The 10,504-nt window shown below is 31.3% G+C and overlaps 1 protein-coding gene across 2 annotated transcripts; it reads left to right on the top strand.

The window, feature by feature from the left end:
- Positions 1,394-3,259, top strand: LOC104750135 (putative cullin-like protein 2). Of its 2 annotated transcripts, none has more exons than XM_010471885.1 (8): positions 1,394-1,446; positions 1,692-1,840; positions 1,928-2,018; positions 2,126-2,311; positions 2,405-2,452; positions 2,538-2,741; positions 2,843-2,920; positions 3,091-3,259. In XM_010471885.1, exons 2-8 carry the CDS (start codon positions 1,713-1,715, stop codon positions 3,124-3,126), a joined length of 771 nt encoding a protein of 256 aa, XP_010470187.1. In that variant the 5' UTR covers positions 1,394-1,446; positions 1,692-1,712; the 3' UTR covers positions 3,127-3,259. The 2 variants fall into 2 exon arrangements, with proteins under 2 accessions (XP_010470187.1, XP_010470186.1); XM_010471884.1 differs by having other exon boundaries at positions 2,538-2,759.

The raw sequence follows: 10,504 nt of genomic DNA, 5'->3' as shown, positions 1-10,504 counted from the left end.
TAATTGCTTAGGCTTTTGGCGATAATTTAGCCTGAGAAGAGGCATTCTCTTTTACGGCGGTCATGTCATCTCCATCACCGTCTTCGTATGTCCAGGTTTCTTCACTTCGTTTTCAGATTGATGGTTCTTAGAAAACAACCAATATGCATTTAGGATTGGAATGGTGGTGTTGCATTGGTTAGGAGAGAACCTTGTTGTTGAGGGCCCAGTGTCTAAGACAGAGCCCCTCCCCCTGCATTCGGAGTTAGAAGCGTCGTTGTGGGCCATTGAGAGGATACATGTTGCAGGGATCGCTTGTCAACGTTTCAAGACTGATTGTGCTAAGTTACCCACTATGGTGCATTCCCCTGAATATTGGTCTTCCTTCTAAAATCTGCTCAATGAGTTTAACTCACTGGAGTCCTTCCCACTATTTTCCATCTTTTGGATCCCGCGTATGTCAAATAAAAAGGCGGATAAGCTTGTCAGTGTTTCGTGTTCTCTTATCTCTGAAGTTTCTTTTGTAAACCCCTTCCCTCCGGCTTGGGTAACTAATCGAGGAGTTTTCTTCTAATTTATTGTTTGGTTGAAAAAAAAAACTAAAGAGATACAATTTTAGTTAAAAAAAATAGTTGTAGATAAGTTCAAAGTTATTAAAATTAAGTTAATTTTAACAAAGAATAAACATTTAATTCTTTTCATAAGTAAAACAATGTATAAAAGTAAATACATAAACTATTAGTTATAGAAAATAGTTGTTTTTTTTTGCTATAATACACTAATGTATATCCATTTACAAATTTACTATTTACCACTAAAAATGTAATTATAAACAAAAATATATTTTACCATTAAAATATACTCTTTAGTCTTTACTCTTTGGAAGGTTACAAAAGTTTTTTTTTTCTTTAAAAGATTTTAAATAAAATTAGGTTTTCTTTTCTCTATTTTACTTTTATATAAAACATTTTGATGATAGGTTTTAAATTTTTAAATTTTAATAAATTTGGAATTAACATGTGTCAACATCTAAATAATGCAATCGACATGTGTAACGATATTGTTAATTAGTAACTTTTAAATCAAGCTTTATATAATAAAATTTAATGATTATATACATGTATTTAAAACTCATTTCAATATTTAATTTGATTTTATTTAATCATGTACTATTCCTCATATAATACTTTAAATGATAAATAATTTAATTTGCATATTTATAAGTATTAATAGTAGTAGATTTAATCATAAAATGAAATTAAATTGGGTTGGATTTTATGTTACTTTGATTTGTTAGTGCATTTAGTTGTGTTTTCAAATATGGGAAACAAGAAACTTCTCATGCTTGTTTAGACAAAACTTTACAACGTTATATATATATAAGATATCTTATATGCCTTTTCCTCATTCACTGGCATGTTTTTTATTTCGCATCGCTAATCTAATTCATAATATTTCGAACTTCAGGTACGTGATATCTTGGACCTTAGTTAAGAAGATATTTTGAATAAGGTTCTACACATTTCTTAATGACTTTAAAAGTTTGGAACGTGCTCTCAAATCTTTTTCTTTCAAATTTGTGGTTCTTTTTTCCTCTAGGCGATTATTCTTACGTTATCACAATGGTTCTTTTGGTATTCTAATTATTTTATATGCCGATGCTAAAGTACTGATAATAGTAGCATTTTCTCGTGTCTATTACTTTATTACAGAGTTTGATTCATTTTAGAAGGATGTCCAGGGAGATTACATTTGAAGAAGGATGGCCCTTCGTGCAGAAAGTTGTTACCAAGCTGATTAGAAATCTAGAAGGAGAGCTTGAACCACCAATTAATTCTGCTGAATATATGGAAGTTTACACGTACGTAATGTTTGTGGTCTTATATGTAATGTTCGGTTTTTAAACTTTTGGACGTGTATACTTACCAAAATGATTACTTCTATACAGGATCATATATGCAATGTGCAGACAAGATCTAATTTACCAACAGCTTTATGATAAGTATCGTCAAGTAATTGAAGATTATACTATACAAACGGTGAGTAACGGATTTTTATGTCTGGACTTGACTCTTCGATATATTGTGCGAAGAAAAAATGTTTTTTTTTTTTTCAATTTAATATTAATTTTATGTGTGGTTTTTAGGTGTTGCCGTCTTTAAGGGAGAAGCATGATGAATATATGTTAAAAGAGCTTGTTAAGAGGTGGAAAATCCATAAAGTTCTGGTTAGATATTTAGCCAAATTCTTTTATTATCTTGAACGTCACTTCGTTTCTGGGAGAGGCATTCCAACACTGAGAGAAGTTGGTTTGACATGTTTTCGCGACCTGGTTTGTCATGCATATTCCTATAGCTTCCAACATTTCGCTGCCTCAAAAGTACGTATATTTTTAATGGTCCATGCAATTAATTATGTACTTCAGGTTTATCGTGAGATGCAGTCCACGGCCACAGAAGTTGTACTAGCACTTGTAAGTATTGGTACTACGTATTGAAAAAGCTCCCGTCAAACCTGATTCTTAATTTTTTATATCTAACGAAATTTGTATTTGCCAGATTCATAAAGAACGTAAGGGCGAACAGATTGATAGGAAACTAGTGGAAAACGTATTAGAAGTCTATGCGAAGATTGGGATGGGAACTATGGAAAAATATGAAGAGGATTATGAAAGATTCATGCTTCAAGATACTGTATCTTACTACACTCGCAAGGCATCAATGTGGATGAAGGAGTGTTCTAGCTCTGATTATTTGCTAAAGGCATGTCGCCGACTATATGTAATTCTATTCTATTTCACGAAAATAAATAAATATATATATATATATATATATATATTAATCTCCATAATTCTATATTGCAGTGTGACGAGTGTCTAAAAATGGAGAAGGAGAGAGTCAATTACTACCTTTATTCAAGCACTGAGCCCAAACTAGTTGAGGTTTGTTACTTATGATATTATTTATTCATTAATATGGAAATAATCATATTTTGACAAGGTAGATTTTTGATTGACTTGTTTGTTTATATTTTTCACTTGCTTCTTATTTTTCTACACAAAATATATTTATATATTTGGAATGACATAATTTCTTTTAATGCAATTTGTAGGCATTGCAGGAGGCCTTTAAGATCTTTTATGTCTAACAAAAAAGTGGCAACAATTTGCGTTAATATCGTGAGTGAAGAAGAAAACTGTGAAAATTTGCGTTAATATCGTGGCAACAATTTGCGTTAATATGTTTTGGATTTCGTAATAATAAAATAGAAAACTTATGAAAAATACACACCTCTTCTACTCTCAGTCAATCAAAATATTCTATCTTATATTTTATCATAAAAAAATAAATCAAAACTAAATTAGAAACCAAATCAAATTAAAGAAACAAATTTTGTATAATTTTATTTAAAGAAAGTTAAATATTGGTTTGTTTTAGATTTTACTATTAAAAGAAGTTATATATCGGTTTGAGTTTATAAACGAGGCTTTGTTTATATTACGTACTCCGATCAAACGAGGCTTTGCTTATATTGCTCACTTGTGTCTTATTTTCTATACAAAATATATTTAGATATTTGGAATGACCATATGTAATTTCTTTTAATGCATTTGTAGGCATTGCAAGAGGCCTTTAAGTTCTTTTATGTCTAACAAAAAGGTGGTAAGTGGTAACAGTTTGCAATCATCGTGAGGGGAGTTAATTATAGGATAAGCATTTTTTTAAGGGTATTGTTCAATAGAGACTTTCTATACGTGATCATAGGTTTAGGCTTTTTTTGCTATACACTGACCAAACTACCCTGCTCTCATAAGATACCAACTCTCTCTCTCTTGCTTCACACTGCTGTTCTCTCTCGTCTCTCCCAAAAACTGGATAAAAATTTCAGATCTTGAGCTACTCCCAAATGAAGATAATCTTTTGTACCTTTGTCTAAGCTGGAAAAACCTTTAGAAAATATAACTTTGCTCCAACATCTATTCTCTCTCGCCTCTACTGCAATTGTTTTTTTTCTCGGTCTCTACAATGAGTGACAGAAATTGGGTGATGAGAAACTTAAGAACGACAAGTGCGGCGTTGATGATGGTGATGATGATAGTCGATGTTGGCAAGGATCAATAATGGAGTCGATGTTGCCAACCATAAATATGTAGTTTTGAAAATTAGTTTTGGATCTGAAGATGTATTGGAGGTTTTGATTCACTTTGTAAGGAATCACATAAAAATTTGAGTTTGTTGTTATAGTTTAAGATAAAATAAATTCTTAATTGATTGAATTCTTATATAAAATTAGAGTCCTTGGGTTTACTATATATTATTCTCTTAGACCATTTTTACTGGTCGTTACTTCCCATAAATTCTTTTATTAAAAACAAATAAAAAATACAAAAAAGAGAAATGAAGAGAGGAAACGTTGCTTAAATTATTTTGGGTAGAAACGTTGCTCATTCTTTTTCTACAACTGCCAGTTTGTTATTAGTAATATATTAAAATATTTTTTTTTATTTGTTGAGCAACGCATCAGCATTCTCCCGGTGGCGATGTTCTTAGGGTTTAGATTTCTTTATTCAAAACACAATCAAGTGAGTCCCTTGGATTTATTGGAGGTGATAGATTTGGCGGCGGAAATGTATTATGAAACGTGGTGGTGATGTATTTGACGCAGACGGTGTTAATGAAGCTATCAGAGAACGTTGAAGATGATGCATACATGTTTTTAACAATAAGAGAAAGTAAAGGTATAACTGTCATTTTGGGTAACTAAAAAGGCCTCAATCCGCAAGTACGGTTAGAAATGCTCTATTTCAAAAATTTTGTGGCACAAAGGCCCATTTGAAGAATAACCCCTCGTGAGGGAAGACCATATATTTTGACGAGGGAGGTCTTTTGATTGTCTTGTTTGTTTATATCGTTCACTTGTTTCTTATTTTTCTACACAAAATATATTTATATATTTGGAATGACCATATACATATAATTTCTTTTAATGCAATTTGTAGGCATTGCAGGAGGCCTTTAAGATATTTTATGTCTAACAAAAAAAGTGGCAACAGTTTGCGTGAGTGAAGAAGAAAACTGTGGATGGTCATATGCTTTGGATTTCGTAATAATAAAACTTATGACTTATTGGGTGAGATTAATAAGGCAAACTATGATAGTACTTTTTCAGTTTCTTTCCTTCTCTGATAGTTCATATTATAAACCACCAGAATAATGGCAAACACGGTTGCGTAAATATATTATCCGTCGAGCTTAATTTGATTGACGGCCAAGGACATGACGTAGGAAGAATTTAGTACAAATACACCAAATTTAGAATATTAAAAATCAAACAAACCACAAAGATAAATTTTGAAGGTCACATGTAAACCTTAACTTATTCGACTACACTTATATACAACCCTAATCACATCAATTTTGTTGACACGATGACAATGACGTCTAAATTAAACTTCCTAGTGACTTTGTGGAGCCATCTGCTTGCAGAAAGTCCAACGTACACTTCAGCCAAATATCAATATATACTTCACTAAAATCAAAAAGTTATGACTGATTGGATGAGATTACTATTTAATTTCAACTCAACTCAAATTAGAAATTTTAATATTTTTTCTTTTTAAGAAACATAAATTTTAAACTAAGAGGAAGAAATTGTATTTTGAAATGATAATTTATCTTCTAAATAAATTAATCAATGATCATATTATTCATGAGTTTTACAACAAAATATACCAAAAATGGTATGTAAGCAGTTAAAAAATAGTGATATATGATTTGTGTAACATGTCTCAGGAGTCATATTATTGTTAGGCAATTGTAACTACAGTTCTATAACATCATATTTTTTTATAAAAAGACAAGTTTTTGGTATATATATATATATATATATCATCCATTTTTTAAATGTTTTTAACTCAAAACATCACCAGGAACAATATATATATATATATATGTATATCTATATATATTTTGTCAACCACCGGTTCATTAGCTAAATTCGTGTATTCGTAGGAAGCGGGACAACATATTTAAAGTACCTTAAGTTTTTTTGAGAGGACGATATTGAGGTTGCATTACAATTTAACATATGAAAAAATGATCATTTAGAAAAATTTATGATTTTGATTATTGAACGGATTATCAAATTCATTGATGGATGGAAACCGTTTGACCATATAAACATTCATTACTGAAAGGGCGAGAATTCTATTATGGCTGGAGATGAAATTGGTTAAACCTAATGTAGCCACATAGCATTGAAAATGTTAATGAAACTCAAGTATTTTTGCATGCAAATGTCGAATTATCGCTTTGCCAAGAAAAAAATATTGTGACACTAACAATATATGTTTTATATAGCTGTAAAATAAGTACGTGATTTATTGATTTTTCATTTAAAAATCAAATGCTTATATTTATATTGATAGATTCACATTATAAAAGTTTTAAACTAGAGAGTACAAATCTAGTTTGCAACTGAAAAGAAGTGGGAATGCAGTTGAAGATCGATCCATTTCGTGGAATCGATCAATATTATGTGAAAAAAAAAACAATGGAGGGAGCATGATATGTGGTCAACAACACAGAGATCAGATTCTACAGAGACATAGAGTGAAATAGAAAGAAGACGTTTGTTGCTGTAATCTACAATCCAAAACAACAAATAGAGCAATCAAGAAGTTAAAATGCAAACATCTTGTTGGTTACTTTGCAATGCGTTTCAACATCTTGAACTGATTATCGTAACGTGAGATATTTTAAAAACCCTAACCAAGGAAACTGAGCAAAATTTTAAGCTTGGATCATCCTTGAGAGACCAAATCAGCTTGCCATATCTCCAGTGATTAGCTTCCACCATCTCACCAACACCGTCGCCACAGAACAAGCCACCACAGCAGAAGCTGGCAGCTACTAGCTGCCCACAACGTCAGCTACAAATGTCTATACACCTCAAAGAGATAAATGTTTGGTCTTGTCCAGAGGACATTGCAAAAAAAAAACGAAACAGAAACGAATGAAAAGAGATGCAACACCTAGTGCTTGATGGTTTCCCTCCTCTTCTTCTTTACTAATTAATTACTATTGCTTGATGGTTGGCCTCCTCTTCTTCTCGTTCCCTTTTAAATCCTGCAATTTTGTTGATCTGTGCGAAACTTGGAACATAAGAGAAACAACACACAAGTGGGCAACAACCCGCATATTCAATGAAGTTGAGAGACCCTCCTTGATTCACAGCTTCTCCAAGACGCACTTTTCTAACTACCCATTATCTCCAATGATGTAAGCTGCATCCTCATAACGGGTCATTTCAGACTCGTCAAAGTGAATAACCACAGCTAGTTTCTTCTCCTCGTCAATGAAGAAACTGCCACCGTCATAGTGAAACTGGAAACCAGAACCATAGTTTCACGACACTGCATTGGGTTCAATCATACTTGTAACCCAAATCTCCACCTCTGATCTATCCACGCTCTGGTATAACGCAGCGAGCTTCTCGTCTCTAAGAAAAGATAAAGCTCCAGCATCGAAACGAAAGTGCTGAAACGGCAAAGGAAGAAGCAGTCCAAAGCTCTCCGTTGTAAAATCAAAGCAGATCATATAGTCTGCCATCTCTGGTATCTCTCCATCCTCTTCAAATACTATTTTTTCCTTGGCCATAAAGTAACACTACAAGAAAACAGCTTAAAACCGACAGGCATATCTGTTACTTAGCCGTCGGAAACACCCATTACCGACTAAAAACAGACAGAAATGTCCATCGGATCTAGATTGTCAGAAAAATTATTCTATCAGAAATTACTGACAGATTTTCGACATAAGTTTAACTGACGAATTTCTGGCGAAAATTTTACCGATGAATTTCCGACAGTCGTTTTACTGGTGGATTGCTGACGGCTAACGGTACAGAAATTTCTCGTTATACCGACGTATTATAAATATAAATTTTTTTGAAAAAATTAGAAAAATTAAAGTAGCAGAAATATAAAATTTAATTAAATACTAAATTATCTAAATGCTTAAATACTTAAATTCAGAAGTTTTGAAAATATATTCTAAAAACCCAAAACAAGAAATTGTTAAAAAAAACTAAAAAATGTTCCAAAAAAACATTATATACTTAACAATACTAAAAATTCATTATATACTTAACTGAAAATAAATAAAAGCAAAACTAATAAAATGTATAAAATCAATACTTAACAATATTAGAAGCCATTGTAAGAAACTAATCAAAATATATCAAAACTTTATAAAATGTATCAAAATCTTGGAATTCCTGTCCAAAGAAAAGAGAAAGAAAAAAAAACAGCAAAAAGAGCAAGGGATTGATAAAAAGAATACAATGATACCTTAGAAAATTAGGGAAAAATCAGTCCTTGGAAGTGAAAAAAGAGAGAGGAAAGGAGATGTATGAAGAATATCTTGCCCTGAAGAGAATCCATATGCCATTGATCGATATTCCCTTGGTAAGAGCTCACCTTATTTGTGCTTGAATATTGACTAATGAGATGATAATGGAGATTTCAGAGATTCCAAAGGATTGTGGGATTTGAGTATGGAATGTTGATGCTTTTCCTTGGTTAAGTATAAAAAGTAATTTCTTGAGTTAGGTAAATGAAGAATGGAAACAAGAATCATGGGGTTGAGTGAGTTCCTAGTTTTCAAATCTCTTTCACAGGTTTAACTTTTTGTTTTGCTTGAGGGCAAGCAAAGACTAAGTGTAGGGGAGTTGATATATCATAGTTTTCACGATTTTTAACCATGATATAAGTGTGATTTGTTATTATTTTTATTTGTTTTGTAGGATGTTTTTGACTATTTTCAGGTTCTCTAGGATTTTGGCACATATGGAGCAAGATGGAGCAATTTGGATCATTTTGGAGCATTTAACCGTAGAAATCAACTTGGAGCTGATCAAGAGTGATGGTGTCGGTCGACACCCATGTAAGCCGACACATGAGCCAAGTTTCCCGAAGTTTTCCATAATTGCAACACTAGTCCCTATCATGTTTTAGGTCTTAGAAACCCTGAAGCTTTATTTTCTGCAATTTTTTAGAGAGATATCTAGAGAGCCTTGGAGAGACAAGTAAGAATTCAACCCTGTTGAGAGAAAATTTCAAACTCCCTTACTTCTTTATTCTCTTTTTATGCAATTTATTCAGTTATTTGAGTTGTGTTCTTACAATGATGTTTGAGTAGTTTGTTTGTTAGGTTCAGGGTTTTCCAAAGGATTTTTTTTTTTATGAATTATTTGATCTGATTATTTTATGATTCATTATCTTTGTGATCTTCATCTTTGGTTGTTTTTCATATTAATTTTTGATTGATTAGCTCGCTAGAATTAATAACCTAGGAATATAAATTGATACAAGGATATAATTGATTTCCTAATTAAACATTTGATGAGCAAAATTACTTTTTACTAAGAGATTTGATTTAATAATTTTGTGAATAAACTAAACTTGTTTTTAAAGCTGGTTTTAACCTTGAATTTTACAAAGAGATTTGGATTTTCGGGTTTTACACTTATAAAATATTTGCAGTGAGAAATGATTTATTTTCCAAAAAAGTTTGGAATTCTAAATCTGGTTTTTAATTGCTTGATTCCTATTAATTATTTGATTTAATAATCTGTAATGAGAAATTCCATAGACCTAGCTTTTTAATTCCTTGAATTTACAACCCTTTAATTTAATATTTTTTGCATTTTTGTTTTCTAAATTAAATCATTTTGTTTAGCATAATTCTAAAATTCTATAATCTATTGAGTAGTCTTGAGTCATTGTTGAATTCGACCCATAAATACTACATTGATCTCTTAATTTGAAATAATAGTTCTACTGTTAATACGAGATTATCATTTGTTTTCTAATATCGTCATGTCCTTGGCCGTTAATCAAATTAAGCTCGACGGATAATATATTTACGCAACCGTATCTACATTATCCTGGTGTTGTATAGTATGAACTATCAGAGAAGGAAAGAAACTGAAAAAGTACTATCATAGTTTGCCTTATTAATCTCACCCAATCAGTCATAAGTTTTCTATTTTATTATTACGAAATCCAATGATCATCCACAGTTTTCTTCTTCACGCACGATGTTAATTCAAACTGTTGCCACTTTTTTTGTTAGACATAAAAGATTTTAAAGGCCTCCTGCAATGCCTACAAATTGCATTAAAAGAAGTTATATATATATGGTCATTCCAAATATATAAATATATTTTGTGTAGAAAAATAAGAAAAAGTGAACAATATAAACAAACAAGTCAATCAAAAGACCTCCCTCGTCAAAATATGATTAATTCCATATTAATGAATAAATAATATCATAATTAACAAACCTCAACTAGTTTGGGCTCAGTGCTTGAATAAAGGTAATGACTGACTCTCTCCTTCTCCTTTTTTAGACTCTGGTCACACTGCAGTATAGAAATATTGACATTAATATATATATATATATATATATATATATATATATATAATATTTACTTTCCTGAAATAGAATAGAATTACATATAG

The sequence above is a fragment of the Camelina sativa genome, chromosome 16 (assembly GCF_000633955.1).
Source record: "Camelina sativa cultivar DH55 chromosome 16, Cs, whole genome shotgun sequence".
NCBI classification, from domain to species: Eukaryota; Viridiplantae; Streptophyta; class Magnoliopsida; order Brassicales; family Brassicaceae; genus Camelina; species Camelina sativa.
Note: the sequence above shows the minus strand (reverse complement) of the source record. Positions and strands in the feature narration are given on the sequence as shown.

Excerpts from the sequence above, each read along its gene's own strand:
- LOC104750135 (XM_010471884.1), top strand. The coding sequence starts at position 1,713 with ATGTCCAGGGAGATTACATTTGAAGAAGGATGGCCCTTCGTGCAGAAA. Across the intron at positions 1,841-1,927 it reads GAATATATGGAAGTTTACAC|GATCATATATGCAATGTGCA; the intron begins GTACGTAATGTT and ends ACTTCTATACAG. Across the intron at positions 2,019-2,125 it reads AAGATTATACTATACAAACG|GTGTTGCCGTCTTTAAGGGA; the intron begins GTGAGTAACGGA and ends TGTGGTTTTTAG.